The following is a 19,608-nucleotide window of genomic DNA, read 5'->3' on the forward strand; positions in this document are numbered from 1 at the left end:
TAAAAAATTCAGCTGTTGTAGCATATGGCCAGATCCTCTCTGATTATCACTGATAGAACTTCCACCACAGTGACTGCAAAGATAGTGATTTACTTGAATCCATGCATCTCAAAATAGCATATATTTACTAGTAGTTGAACTGATTTTCAGAGAATAAATATAAGTGCTCAGTTTCAAGCCCTGACAATTGACTCAGAAATAGGCAGGTTTCCACAAAAAGCAGTCAGATGTATCCTTGGAAATAACACATCATAGTTTTCTGGCATAGAACTCTTCACCATAAACAAATTATTTCATCCTAAATCAGCATGCAGTAAATGCATCTGCTCTCTACTCAAAAACTAATACAAGTGCTTCATGTATACTTAGCAAAACCAGAAAAAAATCATCTTTTTTTTCTGTGTGTCCATGGAAGGAATGGAATTCTTAATTCCACTCCTTCAACATTCGCAATCTGAATTTTACAAATACTGAAACATCTTATGAAATGACCAGTACTGAAAAAGTTGTTTAATCTGAAATATTTACTGATGAAGAATATTTAAAAGCATAAGATAATTTTACCAGACTCTGAGGAGAATAGGAGTTTACAGCACTGGAGCTGCCAGTTCCTGATGCCATCTGGGTACTGTGCTGAGAATTTGTGAAGACTAGGGCTTGGCCAAAGGTCTGCTGCTGGGGAGCCTCAAACGAGTTGCCTTCTGTCTCTTGGGTAGATGTCACAGGCTTTTGAAGCAGTGTTACCAAATCAATGCTGTAAGAAAAAGCAAAGTTTGGCTGGAATAAACATGATGATTAGGCTGCACTGAAACTGAAGAAAGCACTACCAATACCAAAGCTGCCATACCGGCAACAGAATTATTACTGATTAACAGTCTTTTCAAATACTGCTTGTCTGCCATACAAAAAGAGGTAGAATAGAGGTTTTTGCCAGAAAGTAAAATTCTGCTAGCTGAAACCTTCCACTACACTTAGAATATAAATTATCTTTGCACTCTTTTCAAACATTATTGAATTTATAACATCATGTATCACATAAATAACCTATATTATTAATATAAGCAAGTATACAGAGACAAGTCATAAAAGATACATTATGTTTAAGTGGATCCTGCCTGCAAGTCCATTATATATATTGATAATCCACATTCTCTGTATATCATGCTATCCCTTTAAAAAGAGCAAGGGATCAAAGTCCTACCTCTGTACAGGGTGGGTATGAGGACAGTAAAGAACAGTGTCACACATGCAGCAATTGAGTGAATATGTGATGACATGGAAGTCACAAGAGCAGCAGAAATAAAAGCTAAGTTTCTCAGACAGTAGGCACATAACCAAAATTACTCTACCACACATACCTGAGCAGGACTAGAAACATGAATTTTGTTATATTTAGCATGGCTTACTAACACCTACCACATGTTTAGCACGGCTTACTAACCCCTACCACATGTTTAGCACAGGTTTATCCAAGGAAAAGCAAAGCATTCAGACAATAAAAGAAATCTACTCCAAAAATTCTGACTTAAGTTTATCCTAAAAATACTGCAGGCTTGGTCTGAAGAGCTGCTTCCAGCACTGTCATTAGCATAAACTTCTTAATGCCCAAACCTTTCTTATGGCAAGTAAAAAAAAAAAAACCAACAAAAACACCCCTCAAACAACTAACACACACACCAGAATTTGAGTTGATGAACTAAAATATTTTCTAGCATAATTTGATGGACATCCACTGGAAGAATGTTTGCATTAGAACAATGAACATGTGAGCATATCACCTTTAAGAAGGAAAGGAATATAAACTGTAGACCAACTGACACCATGCCTCCTCCAGATCACATCCATGTTATAAGGAAAATTTTGCTGCACTCTGAAGTACAGCAGTACAGCTGTATCAAGATGTTTAGGACCATTAGGCCATCTAATTTTCAGATCTCGCGCTATCCAACTACCAAAGTTTTCACCACACAACTTTAACTCGCTCTCCTGGGACCCGAGGTTAATGCAGGCAACTGATTCCGTAACATCATTGGCCAGGCATTTCGTGAAGACAAAGGCAGGCAAAGGAAGGCAGCAACTGCCGTATTTTTGGTTCTCTATCTGAATTCTGTATCATCAGTTAAAGCAAGTAATTGTGGTGTTTACCAGGAAATTCACCTTCTTGCCAATGCAAGCTTTTCTGTTAACACATTAGTCAAAGCACTACGTTCTGAACACTTTCTGGATCTACAGGGACAGGCTTTCCATTTTCCGGACAGCAAAGCGAGAGCTTCCTTTTCCACAGCAGAAAACTTTCCTTCCCAGCTACTTCTGTTCCTGCCTGTAAGCAGTCTTTGTGCAGAAGACAGGGTCTTCTCAGTATTATGCTTGTGGATTTGGTAATTTTGGCTCCACTTCCATAGTCAATAATAGGTAACACAGGAACCCACAAAACCAATGATTTGCAAGCAAGGCTTTCGCAACTTTTAAATTAGCTTGACCAATCTCTGACCAGGGCTGCCCGGTCTTTTATTCAACATTTTATATGCACAAGCTAATATTGCTTCACCAAGCAGAAGGTTTTTAAGGTATAGGGAAAAGGTGGAAGAAGAGCTTACCTTTGCCCAGGAGTCACGTGATTCTCAGCTGGAACAGACGAAGCAGTGAAGACTTTTGTTTCAGAAAGCTGAAAAAGAGAGAGGGAGGGGGAAAGGTATTTTAATCAAACACATGCTCACACTTCACTCCTGTGACATCTGCAGAAACTCCATCTTGGTCGTGCACTTTCAAGATAAAAGTGAAGTCAAACTACCATTATAACCAGTTACGCTGCTTAAAAAGACAAAAACCACATAGTTAAACTTCAGCAAAGTCTTCTCCACAGAATCAAGTACCAATTTCATTAAAGTGTTAGGAAATGTGATCTACTGAATACATACAATGGTATACCAACATAACTATATCAGTTTGAGCAATAGTTTAACTGAAAAATATACCAGTAGAAAGTAATTAACGTCACAGCTGGTATATCATCAGTGTAAAGATACCTTGCACAGACATAATTTAGGACTCCATCAAGCAGCTCTGATAAATCTTGTTGCAGAAGTATAACACATTGCACCGTTCCCACTCATTTCATGTCTCCCTGTGTTTTATATTTCATCTCACATCACCAGCTGAGGCAGGTTTGCACTCAGGTAGGTGCAGTGAACTAGCATTCGCGGTTCTTTCTTGGCATTTCTGCTAGGGGCAGCAATAACATCTTAAACCGATTGCTCTGCGAGCATGAGTTGGAAAACAATAATAAAGGTAGAACCACGTAATTGGTTATGCTAGTATAGCCAGTCAGACCACCCACAGCAGAAAACTGTACTGCTTTCACCATGCTGTTACAATAAAGATAGATACTTGCACAGGAAGCTGGGGAGGGGGAGCTTGTTGGTCAGGGTTTTGGGGGTGATTTTGGTTTGTAGGGGGGTTGTTTCTTTGCCATTTGGGGTTTTTTTTAATAACTTTTCTTTTTTAAAAAACAGTAGTTAAACAGCTACAACTTCCTAGGGCTAATTCATTACTATTGAAGTATTCCATGACAGGAATCCTTGCAAACCAGGATAGGTCATAAGCCAGTACAGGTTAGCTTTAACAAGATAAAGATATGCACGTATAATGGTTATATTTTAAATTAAATTTGCACAAAATCACCCTTAACTACTTTGGTGTAGCTTTGTATTTAGACTAAAGAATAACTGATCTGTTCAAACACTCACAAAGAACCCCTTTAGAATGTGACATTTGAATACAGCTCTTCCAGGAAATTATGCATTTTTAATTGCATACATTGCTAGCAGCCCAGTTTAAAGGACATCACGGACATGAGCCAATTTCATCTGCCATCCCATAGGCAGGTCTACTGAAAGCACATATATCCCTGAACACAGTCATCTGACTGGGATTCTCCCATGAAACACTGTTGATTTAAGCAGGATGCAGAAGGGCTGACTGGAAGCAATCACTTACCACTCAGGGGCAAAGTTCAAATGTTTCATGTACTCTCCTAGCACCTGCTTATGTGCAACACACTGTGTCATGAAAAAATGAGTACCATCACAGTTCCTCCCTCCATTTCCTTCCCTTCCCTTGCTGACAATTACAACATACTTTAATCCCATCTTTCTGGAACACAGCTCTGTCCTGGGCATAATGCTGCCAGCGTGCAACTCTATGTACTGATCAAAATGAAGAAAGAAGATTCAGCTCAAGCATATTCCCAATTAAAAAGGCTGTTTCTCTATTGTTCAGCCCTTTCCCCACTGTACATGTTATTTTAGAACAAGGTGTACTGTACTTTTTGTAGTGTTATAAGACTCCTGCATTATATGGCACAAGGAGGCCAGCTAATGGCACGAGCAGCCACCTATGGTCTGCAATCCCTCGGTTAAATATTAAATTCTTTGTAATGTCAACAGTTTCTGACACTCACATAACCCAGGATAAGACTAACTGTAGCCAAAACACTGATGAATCCTGAAAACTAAGCAAATCGAGAAGCCTGAGGATGTCTGTGACAAGGCAAAAAGCAAGCTTGACGTATGAGAGAGGAAATGCTCTCTTCAAGTGAACCAGCATACAAAACAAAAGTCTCCAGCTACTAGCTCGGCTACATTGAATTTTACACTACACCCTGTGGCAAACTCACTGCCACAAGCTCCAATCAAGCACCTAATTCAGAAGTCTGCTGGGATTATGGCATTTATCAAAACACATACTTCGTGCAGCTGCAGCTAAAAAGTTTTATTATACAGATGTATTAAGTATTTCTTAGAAGTAGTAGTATTATTGGCTCCTAACAAAGTTATTTATGCTCACCATACCCTACACTTGCCAATCTTTCACTGAGGCTCTGGCATTTTCCCAGAACTGAATGAACGGTCATGAACCATTTGCAACTGTCAGCTTCACAAGGGTATTTCCTCCATCTGCAGTGAAATGCCTGTGCCTTTCAGCTCCTGTTCCTATGATAAAAGTCATTCTCCAATCACCAAAGAGACAATATGTTTAACAACTAGCTATCAGTTCCTATGGCCCATTGATAGGTGAGGAAAAGAGGAAAATAGACGCCAGCATCCTCATGAAAACTCAGCATCAACGAATCAGAAACAACAAAACCTTATTACTGTTTTGATATGATGTACTGAAGTTATAGAAAATAAAACAAGTCCTCATGCTCTTCCTGGTAAAGGAAACACTCCCACCAACATACACTTTTTTTCTTTTCTTTTTTTTTTTTTTAATGTTGCTGTTGTTTCAAATAAAAACTAAGACTACCAATATTGTACAGATGTTTGCCTTTGTCCACTTTCCAGCAATTTGTACATATTCTATTTCTCCCTTTCTGATAGTTTCTGTAGTTAACCTTTATTTTCTTTAGCCAGGAGAACATCATCACGATTTTAACAGGAAAACCCAGAACCATCTACAGTACCTCAACATTTGTCTGGTCCTTCATTGTCCATGCCCTGAATATCCCTTTAATAAAATACAAGCTCCTACTTTCACTGCAACTAGTTTCCACTCTATTTAAGAGCATGCTGACAACCTACTGTACTTGCTTAATACTCAATACTAAAGATAAACACCAGCCAGGACTATTAGACCACAAAAATCTAATCCTTCTCAGGTCAAACAACATTAAATTTCACTCACCTGCTCCTAACTTGTATCTGACTAGAGAACACCACATTTAAACAAAACATTCTTCAGAAAAACACCTGGTCTTTATCTGCAGACAGCAAATACATCAGTTTCCTTGGTTGTTTTAATCATTAGTCATGCTGCTAGAATTGTTTATTATACATTTAAGTGCACGGCTCCTTTTTCCAGCCACAGGTTCATATTATGCCTTTGTCTGCCAGACTAAAACCAGAGCCCATTATATGCTAATAAAGTAACCTTTTCAGATTCAGTAAACTAAAAATCTCACTCTCAAGGACCTCTTCTATCAGTAAATACTTTTCAGCTATTTTCCACAATTTTTGTTTTGTAAAAGCAATGAATAATTGGATGCAGTACTTCAGAATCAAGTTCAGGAGAGTCCACATACAGAAATATAAATCAAGAATGATTAAGAGACAGGGAAGAGTGTCTACAGGCAAAAAGGACTACAATAGCTTTTTTGCCACAGCACATCCAACCCTTTAGGGAGATCATGCTGAGCTGCTCTTTTTGCATCATCCACTACAATCCTGAAAATTTTTCAGGTGCTGCTTTCCAGAAAACCTTGGCCCCTTGTTCTGGAGGTGTGCCTTTATTCCTATAAAACAAATGGGCACTTGACTATATTAAAGCATTTTTCATTTGAACAGGTCAAGTCTAGCAAAGGTCCAGATTTCTCTGCATGACTGGCTTACTTTTAATTGCCATTTCCAATAATTTTTTGATTTCCTACACCTTTTTATTCAGCAGTGATTTGTATTTTTACTTCCAAATAATTGATAAAGACACTAGATGGCATCTCGCCTGGGATTGGATTCCTTTATAGTCCCTCCACTAGAAATGCCCATGTTCAATAAGGGTCCTCCTGCAGATTTATTTGGCAAAACTGGTAAGGCAGATTTTAATCCACTTAATGTGTTTTGTGATAGCATGTAATTATTTTTAGAAAATATTTCTTAGATCAAATTCTTACAAAGACGTAGTCTATCATTCACGGTTAACTTGTAATTTACTTAAGCAGACCAAGATCAGGCTTTATTTGAAGTGGTCCACATTTTCCATAAAATTCATTACACCGGAATGGCACAGAAAACCGTATTCTTAAGCTTCTCTCTTTTTAAAAATCAGATGAATCAATTTTTCCTTTCTTTTTGTTCCCAGGCATGTTTTTGGGCTAACATGTCTGCAGCTGCTCATTTCATTCACTCTTTCTGAACATCCAGTACATGAACAACTTCCTCCTAGACTCACAGGGATTTTTCCAGGACTCTAAAAATTAATAAAAATTAACAACAGGCTAAAGATTTCATCTGCTGCTCTTTCAAGATTCATGTGCAAACTACTCAGGTTTAATAATTAATTTTTAAAAATTCTATCCCTAGTCAACACCCTCTCATACTGCAAATGCTGTATTGTATCAAACAGAGGTGAGAAACAAGGCCAGAAATTTTCACTATCCTTAGCCCTTAGTCCACCTCTAGCATACACTGCAGGAAGAGAGGCTACAGGTTTAAAAAAATATGCCAGCTTTTTGATTGCAGTAACTGATACAGAAAACCTAGGAATTTTAGAGTTTCTTTTAATTTTCTTGAAAGACACAGCCCTTCCACTAGGTAAGGACAGAGTTTTCATATCTGTTATATGAAACATTCATGCGTATCTAGAGATAACACTGACAAGCCACCCTAGAGGAGGCAGCAAAAGGGATGACTTCCAAGATAATCTCTTACTCTTCTGAAAATAAACTTGAAATAATGGATACTCCTAGAAAAGATTAAAAACTTCTTAAAAGCTAAGTTTTCCTTTCCATCTTCTTGCTACCTTGTTTGTTTTCTGAACTGCTTAAGCTTTAATACAATAACTGAAAACTTAAAATCACAAATGCAATTTTCACATGATGATCACTAATGCCAAATATTTTGCAGACATGAAGATATCTCTTGCCTAATAAAGAACGAGAACAAAAATTGTAGTACCTTAGACAGTTAACATCATGATGAAACAACAGGAATGAAGCAATTAAGTGCTAACTTCAGCATACTACTAGCTGCTTTTTTTACTATTTCAGTGAACATGAAGTGGCCAAGTGGAACAATTATGCAGATTTCAAACAAAAGAACATCAAACAAGGAGGTCATAAAGTTGATAGTAAGCTTCAGTAGCTTAATTACTTAAAGTCTTGTGATAATATGGCTATTAAATTCCTACACAATAGTAGGGAAAGATGCAGCTAACACCCATCAGCATCAAGCAGTGAAGAACTATAATTCACAAATAGCTTGATTTGGGATGTAAAACTTAAAATTTTGATATATCTGCTTTTATTGTCCACCCAGCAAAATAAATTAATATTTCTTGAAATCAATTTTATTTTAAAAGTAAAATTATCTAAATATATTTTTTAAACAGGAATTACAGCAAGAAACATACTAAGAAATATCATTGCATGCATACAGCAAAGTATTACTTCAAACATCTAGTTTTTTGAAGACAACACAGAAACTGTGAAGAAGGGTAAATAACCAATCAGTCTATCCCAACAAGGTACACTCACATCTTCATTCCAGTCTTCTGCTGTCCATTCTTCTATTGAGTTTTTCCATGTCTCTATTGTATGTAATTTGGGGAAGGAAAGAAAACAGTTACAAGCTAAAAGCACAATGTCAAATATTTAAAACCCTTCTGCTTTATAAGCAATCCTGTTTTCATTATTAGTGGAACACAAAAGCGAGGAGATGGTGTTTGGAAACATGGGAAGCTCTAGAAAATTGGTTTGAAGATTTAAAAATTTTGGGAGTTCCCCACTCCCCTCTGTTAATTTTGATTTCAGGAACTTCTCTAACGCCACTACGGCATTGCAGATATAATTTGCACAAATGCGTGGTCTGCAACCAGTGATTAATCCCAAACATTGGAAGAACTTCCTCCTACATCCCCAATGACAGTGAGAGGGTTACTTCAACCCTCCCACAAGATCTCCCAGCTTCATGCACAAATTCATACAGAACCTGAACAAAACACAACCACAAAACATGCTCCAACATCCATAATACTACTTTCCAACATATTCAAATTCCAGACCCAGAAACCTATGCCTCTGGAGGCTCCTTTCCCAACCCATTAACTCTCTCCTCAGGGCAAGAACAACCCCAATCCCTTCCCCTGATATAGCAATTTTTATTTTTAAAACATATATAATGGCAGCAAGAAGAGTCAATAAGTGTCCACCATAGCTGCAAAACATTTCTTCCTTAGCATAACTTGTGGCAGAGTTTATTTGGCGAGACATTGTAGAGCACAGCACGCAGGTCCCCAGCGTGTGGCAAGGGGAAAACTACAGGAAATGATGTCCTCTCGGATGCAAAACACTGATCCCTTCCATATGGAAACAGCAGGCACAGACATGCAAAAGCAATAAATAGGACTGAAGGGCCTTGCCACCAAGCGTAAGCATAGGGAAGGGATTATCCCAGCAACAACCAGAGCCTTCACTGAAACTACATAACCACGAAGCTGAAAGAAAACTACACAGCAAGTAAAGTTCCTGCTACACACCACCTTTGATCAAGTATAAAAGCGAAAGAACTACTGCTTTAATCAGCTCCTTTTACTTAACCAGGAACCCCTTTGAGACACATACATCCAGAAACAAAGCCCCATGAAGACAGCAATCAGAATCCAGTTCATACTAATGCCATCGCTACATTAGTGCATATTTTCATACACTGCTTTACAAAGCAGCATACTTGGGCAGAGGAGGGTCGAATGGCACTAATCCAGTGAGTCGCAAACAGGCCTACCACGAAGATATACACATGGTGTGGAGAAGAGAGAGGGTTTATACCTTGGAATCCAAGAATTATTTGGCAGGTCTCGAGCAAGGTAACATCCACTCTTTGTTGGCTCTGTGGAGTTAAATATAGAGTTGCCTGAAACATCTTGTGCCTCACATGTTACAATAAACAGCCCCTAACCAGGAGGTTTCTACATGCTGCAAAATATGGAGGCACTTGAAAAATAACTAATAATCATATCCAAGCACAGCAAAATTACTACAATGCCTCAAATTTCTAGGCTGAAAATCCACACATGTTTCCACAGAAATTTTGGAAAGGAGGAAAAGTCCAAATTTTTTGAGCAGCAGTTTTTAGAGAAACAGTTGATTTTCTTTCCCCTCTCCTGATCAGCACAGGATCCCTTCCTCCGATATTTCTTCTTTAAAGAAATACTACATCCTGGTATTTCAAGCCCTGCTTATATTTATCTCCCATCAGTCTGAGCAAAGGCCTGCCTCTGTGAAGACCAGCCACATGCTGGTGCCAGAACTCTACCAATGAAGCTCAGATTCTGCCTAAAACAAACACAAAAAGAGCTCAGACAAGTCAAGCCCAACTCTTGAGCATCTGCCACCACTTTTAGGAGATCGAGCCTGTTTGGAATAATACTTGAGACGTTTTCCTGACATACAGTTTAAACATTTATCTCTTGCTCCTACTTATGAACATGGTTTTGTGCATTTACTCTTTTTAAATATTGAACACAACCCTTCACCCTTTTATTAGTTTACCCAAGCTGCTAAGTTTATTATTGTTGCTTATTAACACTCTACGCCTTCCCAACTGAGATGCTTCCAGCCTCAGTTATTACACTGCTCTTCTCTACATTAAATGCAGTTTGCTAAAGCTCTCTCCTCCTATTGATGGGATTCTAAGTCCGACCTTGCCACAAGTGTATCTATTTCCTTTTAGTCCAAAAATCCACCTTGGCATTATTGCAACTCCATATATCCTCTTCCCAACACTTTACCCCATGCCTTGCAAAAATACATAACAATTTAAGAGTTCTCTGTTTTCCACTGGCATTATGCTTTGTGTTTTCAAGGATCCTTGTCACAGCAGCTTCAACCTAGATGGCTATCTCTGACTCTTTCAGTTTCCCTTTAGTAACAAGTTTAGTTTGAAAGAAAGTTATAAAGCCAATAAAATGCATACTGTATGTTTTGGTAAGTCTTCAGCTATTTTCCTCCAATTCCTCACTTCCTGTCACACTATTTGATTTTTGTTCCTCTTTTGAATAATTGGCAATAAATATTAGCCCCCAAAAATTCTATTTTTGGTTCTATTCTATTCTAATAATTCTATCCCAAACTTATGTACTAATCCTTTTCTTCCGGATTACAGCCACATTCTAGAATGACTCAAATGTCCTTAAAATGTTCCTTCCGACTTTTACAGCAGTTCTAAACAAACACCAACTTCATTGTAATTTCCAAGCTACACAATTCCCTTCTTTCCGCCTTGACAGTTACACTGTAATTTATTTTCTTTCTTGTCATTCTTCAGTTTCAGAGTCATTTAAGGCTGCTCATAACCAAGATAACTAAGGAAGTCTTTCTGTGAAATTTATGAAACTCTATCAAAGTAGAGGTATCAGTAAATTACCAGAATACAATACCATTTTTATAGCCTACTTGGAGAAGTGACCACCTCCAACATAATTTATTTATAAGGACTGCTGTGATTTGTTGTTCAGGATCTCCCACTGACTTGTACATACAAAAATGTAACATACTAAACACTTAGCATGCCTGTAAGAAAATATCAATCACGCTGTTCAAGTTAACTCCCTTTTGGATGAAGACTGGACATTTTGCTTCCTCCCACCTGTCCCTTCTCTTTGCCTTTCAGTTGTACATTACTTCTATAAAAATTAGGATGCAGGAAAACCAATGCTGAATTATTTGGAATACCATTACACTTAAATGTTATGAACCATTAATGATTCGCCTTTTACTCTCTTTTTATTTCAACCAACACCACTAAATTTTACCTCCACAGAACCAGCTAGCTTTTCTATAGGATTACACAATGGTGCACCTAGAAACACCTTTCATCCAGGCTACTGTGATTCTCTGGCATCTGCCACAATTCAGGACAAGAGGTTTTAGAGTGCTTTCGGAACATGTATGGGGGCAACTACATTTTGGAAACAAGTAGTGCATTTTGTTTTAATTGAAAATGTTCATATTGATCCTCTCCCAGCACTGGCTTAAAGAGGTAATACTTAGTAAATACTCAGAACTCCACAGAGAGTTTCTATTTGCATGACGTCTTCAGAAAACATTTTAATACGCAAAACTGGTTTTGCTTCTCCGAAATAGTTGTCCAGTTATCTCCTTTTTAATGTAACTGCAGATGAAAGAGACTAATTTTCCAAATAGCTAGTATGAGCTAATTCTTTCTTTCTTTTTAGATGAAAGAAGAAATGGGACTGGGTAATGAGGAATAGAGAGAGGGATTTCCATCCTGCCCTTCCTCTCTGTATACTCTTACCTGACATCCTTCACTAGCCCACTGCTGGCTTTATGGGTTTCCATACATATACATCCCCCTCATTCACATCTTTAGTAACTCCACATTGGTAACTTATTTATTACTGGGACTGTTGATTTGTAACTAACATAATGGCACTGTAAATTAAGGGAAAAAACCAACTGAATGCTAATATTTGTGATTAGCAAGCCAAATCAACAGCTCAACTTTGTACAACGTGCTTCCAACCCCACACCTTGTCTGCCACTTCTTCCTCCTACCCCTGCTTCCATCTTCCTTCCCAGTACTCTCTCTTCTGCTTTAAAACTACTACCCCAGCTGCAGTGTCCTCTAATAACCCCCAAGATGCTTTCCACCACAAGGCTGAAAGTGCTTCCCACTTGGACAAAACTAAATGATTCAATTTTAAAGCCCACTCTTTTTAAAGAGATCTCTTCTTTTAGGCTCAGGGACTGATTTCAGGCATTCCTACGGCTTGTCTAAAGAAGAAACACTGTACAATAAAACACTCTTCCTATAGTCACATATAGAGACACATTTTTGTTTTGTCAGTTATGGTGCCTTTTCTATTTGCACTGAAAGTAAATTAAGATTAGCAGCAAAAAGGCACTTAGCACCCAAAAAAAACATGCACACTTAATTAGTTTACTTTCAATTTCCACCAACCAAATGATTTTGCAGGAACTCCCCACACTGATACTCATTCATTCATACCCCTAAGAACCATTATTCTGACAAGGTCAGGGAAAATTCCCAAATGCCCCCTCTCACCACCTTCTCCATACCATGCTCCCCAACTTTCCATACATGCCTTAAGTTGTGTTACTGAAGTTCAGTGCAGTTCCCGGTGACATGTGCACAGCCTAAGAGCAAAAACACACTTGCCATCCAAAAGAAGTTCCACACGTCAACTAGTACACTTTGAACTTCCACCACTATGTTTTCTCAGCGGCAAACCCCTCACGTAGACACATTCATACTCTTATGAGGATGTGTTTAGCCACAGCAAGCTACTCTTATTCCCAGGCAGAATTCTTCCATTATTGAAGACTGAGAAGATGCCTACAAGAAGGAACAGAAGTTGCTATAGGGGCGGCACATGAAGGCTACCCAGAGTTAGCAGGGCGGGTCACAAAACATTCAAGCTCACTTGGGAAGTGGAGCACAAGTCAAAGTCATCTGTAAGCCACAGCCCTCCAGTTGTATTCATTAATAACTAACCAGTGAATTTTCTACCTCTGGTCCAGTCTCCTCATGCCTTTCTTGTATGTCTTCTTTCTTTAGCTAGTTAACCTTATTGCTTCTAGCAAACAACAGTATCAGTAGTCCTAGAGGAATTTTCAAGTCATTAGGTGTCCTTCTAACTTGTTATCTGATAAACTTATATGAAAAACTAACATGAGTGAAAGTAAAAGTGCATTTCTGTTTGCGCTACAGCACCAAGTCATTTCAAAAGTAGCTCCTTGGAAAGATGCCGTATTTGGCAAAAGAGCTCCCTTTCAACAACCATTAATATACTCAGTGCCACTCTCCCACGCTGGACTAGAAGGCACTCAAGAGTGACAAGACAGCTGCCTAATAAGCCCTCCTAAACTCTAAGCCTGTTATTGTCTTCTCTGATTAAGTGGAAGATGGCTTGTGTGAAGTTTAGGAAGCTGCATCTCAACAGGCTCACAGCAGAGCTCAACAGAGCACACCCTGGCCTCCAGCATCAGTCTTTTCCTTCCACACTTGACACAGGGGTTGATGAAAAACCAACTGAGTAGGCTTCAGCAATGAAGAGATCGGAAGAGTGATCCTTGCTGAGATTAAAAAAAAAAAAAATCTCTCCTGTCACTTGGTGGTTCCCAAATGTGGACAATAATGTACATGAATCTCTCCATCCTGACAGAAGGTTTCCTTTGTCTTCATCTCCTGTCACAGAATATGGGAAGCAGCAAAGTATCCTGTTTTCCCAATTACAGACAAGCAGGTCACATTCTTCATTTCTGAATCACCACGAGACCACTGTTAAGTGGTTCCTTTCCACACTATGCCTGTCTCTTGCCTACTGCTGGGAGGGCGGTACTTCACACTTGAAACTTCATACAGAAACACACAGCTGCCTCCATCTTCAGACAGGCACACTGCTCTTTTGGCTTCCATTCAAGTGCCTACTTGTGCTTTAGTTAATAATTCTTCTCTTCAAAGGTGGCAGATCTTGGAACTCTCCTCCATCCCAGAGACTCACATCCTCACATTCCTGCATTGTACAGGTGGGGCTTCCAAAGCCATCCCAGTGTCACTGAGTGAATTCATATTTGTAAACTATTTTTCTTTTCTTTTTCTTCTTCTACTTAGATTTTCACAACCTATTGCCCAATGCCTGTGGACCAATCACTTTTAGTAGGACTTACACTCCTTAACTATATTAGGTGAACTCTTAAGCAGTACTTAAGATATCTGAACAGTTCTTCACATACAAGGTTCTTCCAATAACTCTTCAAATCCCTTTGTCTCTCAAAGGGATTGTTAGTACTAAACCAACAAAATTGCAAATTGCCTTCCCTTCATTCTAACCAGAGAGTCACTCAGGCTATAGCATGTGCTCTGCACATTAGTAGCAGTTAAGCTATAAAAAATGAACTAGTATCTGTGTCATGTGAGATGTATTCACATTTTCAGAAGTTAACACTAACAGAATGGTTATTTTAACTACAATTTGCTACAGGTCTTCATTCCAATCCTTCCACTTCTTGAAGCATCTTACCAGTTCCATCATCTGCATCATTCTGACCAGTCTCCCAAATCTCTGATTTTGTCCCAAAGCCATCAGTGGCAGAAGACTCCGTATAGTCTGCAGGGTTAAATGTCCTAGAGTTTTAAAAGTTAAGAAATGGAAGAGAACACATGGGTCATTCAATGAACACAAGCGTCATAATTTTTAGCTGAAGTTGTATTAGATTTAACATCTCGATTTCCACATAATTTATCGTGATAGTTTTGACTTCAAAAGAAATTTTTCCTCTATGAGCAGACACAGATAAAAAAGGGAGAAGAGAGAAAAGAAGTATGAGGAGGAAAAAAGTGAGTAGATTGGAAAAATAAAAGTTCTGTAGCGAAACTGAACCAAAACAACAATTCCTGAAAAAGCAGTTAGCAGCATACCTACTCCTCCCAGTCTTATAAAGCATTAGTTTATATGCACAATGATAAGCCCCTCTCAGCTGACTGTTACTCAGCATGTGGCTGACCGATGAGAAACCAGTATCATATCCTTTCAGAGCACCAGACCTGAGCAGGACAGGAGTTGCAACATCAGTAAGATTATTTCAGAATGCGCTCCTGACACCAGTGCCAAAACACACAGATGCAGCTAAAAGGTGAAAAAGGATTACAGAAGAAAAACCTCTTTTCAGTTTATCATCTACAAGTATGAACAAGAAGGATTATTAGAGAAGTAGAATGAGCCTTCCGTTCATCATGACATCACCAATATTACATGAAATGTCATTAAAGGCAAACACTGAGTGAAAGTAGTGGAGGCTACACCTCTATGAAGCAAGTTATTCCAACTGAGAACAAACTTTAAAGCTGCTGAGTAACTTCTTTTGATACTGTTTTAGGGTCCACATACGTCCAAACATCTAAAGCATGAAACCTCAAAATCAAGAGAAAGTTTGTAATTGCTAGACTTTCTGGTTTTATATAGAACTTGCACATTCTACATTACACTGAAACAAATCTATTTTTAAGTTGACCTAGGACTATATGCACCACACAAAATGTTCAGCCTCCAAGGCACTATGTGGCTGCCACTGATAGGCACAAACAGGTTCTCCAAGTTTGCAATATTATCATTGAGTGAACATACAATGGGTTTGTATAGGTGTGCCTACTTAGAAATACTGGTTTAAGACAAAAATAATCCATTAATCATCTAACAGATTTGTGAATTTTTGCATCCACATTGGTTTATCAAACATACAGCAGTATTAATACATACAGTGGCAATATTGTTAATGAATATTGCCACTGACTTTGATCCTTGCCAAAATCTGTGCTCTGCATGTTTCTTACCCCATGCCTTGGGCTGAAAACCTCCCGCTCCTCTCCCTCTGCCACGTCCAAACCCTAGGAGAGAAAACACCATTTAACAGCAACAGCAGAGGAGCCGCCAATCACTAGTCTGTCACATTAGAAAATACTACGGTTGAAGAAGAAAACTACTGGAGTTAAAGTTAAATATCATTTACTTCCCAAATTTCCTTACAGGAGAATTTGTTTCCCTAACACACGCAAGTAAGCCACAGTTCATCTACGACTATGTGTTTCAGTAGGACTTGCAATTCTTTGCTATCTTTTCTGTATCTAGTGAAGTAGCTCCAAATGCCAAGACAAGGACTTACCTAAAGACTCACTCCAGATGAGGCTGTTATTGTAAATCGTTACACATTATTCAAAATGTTGTCTCTACTTTCTCACTTTTGCCTAAAGATGCCCTAGAATCCCAGCTTCCCTGCGTACCCTGATCGCTCAAGAAATACCCTGTCACTCCCTGTCTGTGAGGAGAAAGTTTAAATACTCCATTTGTTTCCTTCTCTGACTCAGCCCACCTGTCCACCCGTACCCTCCTGTGCTTTTGCCAACCTGCGACCACACATTCCTTCTGTTTCCCCCTTAATCATAGTTACTGCCATGAAAATCACCCAATTCAAGTTACTCAGATAACTTCCTTGTTATCACCCACAGGAATATTTATTTCCATGTTAACAAGAACAAATATTTATTGCCTCCAATTTTGGTTACCAGCCTCAGTTTACAAGTTTCTTGATACAGTGAACGGCTTTATTTTTGCATGTTGCATAGTACCAACAAAGCATGAAAATTTTTGTGTTACTTAACCATCCACAAAGCACATGTCTATGTGAACTGTTAGAAACTATTTCTTACATGCGGCATATTTCTACATAGATTCCCCCCCCCTTTATTAGGACCTCAGTATCTGAGGCTTTTCCAATTTGTTGGGGTTTTATTGAGTAAGACTATGAATATTATTTTGTATTACAAGAACTGGAGGAGGTCAAGTGCTACAGACTGAGAACATAGTGATGTTTATTTTAATGACAAGATTATGTGGTAAATGTAAGTCACCATGCAACTACAAGTTTACCAGAGCACAAAAGTTATAATCCTAAATCACCAATACACTGGTTGTCCAAACATCAGAATTACCCATGATGGGCTTCGTGTTTGGATCAAAATTACCCCTTATTTTCAGGGACCACCTAAACTGACTAAGAGCAGTAGCTCCAGCACATGGTAAAACCAGTTTAGGAAGTTCCTATTTTAATGACTTTCCTTTCCTTCCCCTCATCAGTCATTCTTCCCCTTGGCCTAGTTCACTGTCCAAGTGTTAAAAAACATTTCTGGACCCCTAAAATGTCTACTACCTACATTTTCAAGGACTTCTAAGAAGCATCAAAATAGCAGGAAAGCTTTACCCACATTTTGATGAAAGAGCTTACCCATATCCTATACAAGATGACAACCACTAGCTACAGAGGAACCACAGAAACCTGAAGAGGAAGGTCCCACCAAAAAACACACGGTATTTTGGTGGGACAAGAACACAGAAGAACTGAAGTCTGACAGTAGGCCAGGCCTGCTATCTCTACATTTTCCCCTCTTTCCTCTTTTTTCACAATCAGTTGGAGAGAAGACAGAGGTTAGGAAAGAGGTAACAGCTGCAACCTGGCAATCACCATCCCAGCCCACACGTGAAGCTGTGCTCTTTGCTCTGCCATAAAAAACAGTGCGCCAGACGCCACTGTACCCAACTGATTGTAACTCAGCCTCTGAACCTCCTTGCTCAGCCTACCTATTCTAGTGCTATTCTCTCCTTCGCCTACCTAAAATCTCCAACCTGGGAAGCTGATCCATGAGGTTGCAGCTCTCAGATGCACAGAAGTCAATGCACTCCAGATTATCTTTCTGCCCAGTAAACTGGTTTTTTTTAAGAGTAGAACCAGCTAAACAAGTTTACCTGGGGACACTGTAGGGGCCATCTATGTAATAAATTTACTTCCTAGTAAATTTCACCACACCATTTACTAATGATGCACAGAAGAGAGATCAACAGTTTTTGACAAGCTCAGCTACAACACCGATGGGGAGCTGTGAACCACAGAAACAGCCAAGCACAAATATTTTTGAGTGAGGAGGACATTAGGTACAGAGAGATTAGCTGGAATAGCTAGCATGAAAGTACAAATAGGTTTTAGAAGAAGAGGTAAGTCTCCCCAGCCTCCCAAGTGCAAAAGCCTGGAAGAATACCCTTAGCATATTAAACAGAACATGAAGTTTTAGCAAGTAAGGTATATGTAAGATGCCGTACCAGCACAGGCACAATAAACTACCGGCTAAAAACAGCAATAAGAACCTCTAACAATTTTAGAGATTACTAGAAAGAAATAATGTTGTTCCTGAAGTTCCATGCACAGTCCTAAGACTACTAGCCATCAAGGGGTTTTTTATACCAGATCACTTTGAAACTTAATCCTGAACTTGAATTTCAAGTGGATTCCCTTAACTTCATAAAGCTGTGTCTATGCTGTCAAAACTGAAATCAAACTAAGTTTAATCAACAAATGCAACAAAAAGCATTCTAATGAAGACAAAAGGGAAGTACCAAACCAGTGGTGTTACAGAAAGCACTAAATTCAAAGCTAGAAAAGACACTTATGAAGAACTAATTCAAAATATGGGTCTTGTCTAACTCAGACATGGAATCTTCTGCAACATGGTAATTAATGCAAGATGCTAGTGGAAAGGGCTGATATTCTCTTTGACACAACCAGATCACTAATATATTCTTAAATTCTCAGGCTAAAAAAGTTACTTCTCTCAGCTGCCAAAATTAAAACATGGCCTGATTGTTTATTAAAGGCACAGTCTTCTAACACAGAGAAGTTAGTCATGAAGCAACTATGCGTGTCCATCAAGTATTTCCAAAGTTTTGATGCTTTTTAACAGTGACTAAAGGTCAGTGAGCAAATAGGGCTTCACACGCAATTTACAGGAGGGACCCAAATTCTGAGCATGCAATCCCACAGTAACTTAAACCATTTAAATCAGAACTACTGCCTGTGTCTTCCTCATCAGTGATCACAAGCTCTGCTCTCTTTCCTGCACCGGCAGTTTTGCACATACCAGTGAGTGAGCACAAAACCACCATCAGAAAACAAAATTATTAGTTCACTTTTGGATCAGCTCTCCCGAACCAGTGCCAGAAAACTAGTCACCTTTACAGCAGGATAACCCACCAAAAAAACCTATTGTCCCCAGCTACCATGCTGCCTGCCCCCTTTTTAATTTTTTGGGTTGGTTAATTTTAAACTTAGATCAATCCTCTGCCTCAGTTCAAACACACCAGGAGACAGAGAGGACCAATTCCTCCCAGCAGTAATGCCAATTTATGCTTGTAATGTAAAAAGTGTAGCTTTAGCACTACTCTAAAAAGTTGTATAGATATGGCTTAGATCGCAGGAGTCAATCTTTAAAAAAAAAAAAATTTTTTTCCTGTGGTAATTCACAATCAGCAATT

General features: G+C 38.8%; 1 protein-coding gene and 1 non-coding gene across 2 annotated transcripts in view; both read right to left on the reverse strand.

Moving 5' to 3' along the window:
• Nucleotides 1-19,608, reverse strand: part of LOC140650863 (ubiquitin-associated protein 2-like) — a 71,412-nt gene that overhangs the window by 22,810 nt on the left and 28,994 nt on the right. Inside the window, exons 7-10 of the mRNA XM_072859680.1 lie at nt 16,083-16,136; nt 14,773-14,876; nt 2,598-2,665; nt 565-754 (exon numbers count right to left, since the gene is read on the reverse strand). Coding sequence (XP_072715781.1) covers nt 565-754; nt 2,598-2,665; nt 14,773-14,876; nt 16,083-16,136 — 416 coding nt within the window. The remainder of the gene's footprint in view (nt 1-564; nt 755-2,597; nt 2,666-14,772; nt 14,877-16,082; nt 16,137-19,608) is intronic.
• Nucleotides 182-265, reverse strand: LOC140651530 (small nucleolar RNA SNORD121A). Its single transcript, XR_012042425.1, has one exon. It is a non-coding gene; the product is annotated as a small nucleolar RNA SNORD121A (small nucleolar RNA).

Source organism: Ciconia boyciana, chromosome 4, assembly GCF_034638445.1.
Source record: "Ciconia boyciana chromosome 4, ASM3463844v1, whole genome shotgun sequence".
NCBI lineage: Eukaryota > Metazoa > Chordata > Aves > Ciconiiformes > Ciconiidae > Ciconia > Ciconia boyciana.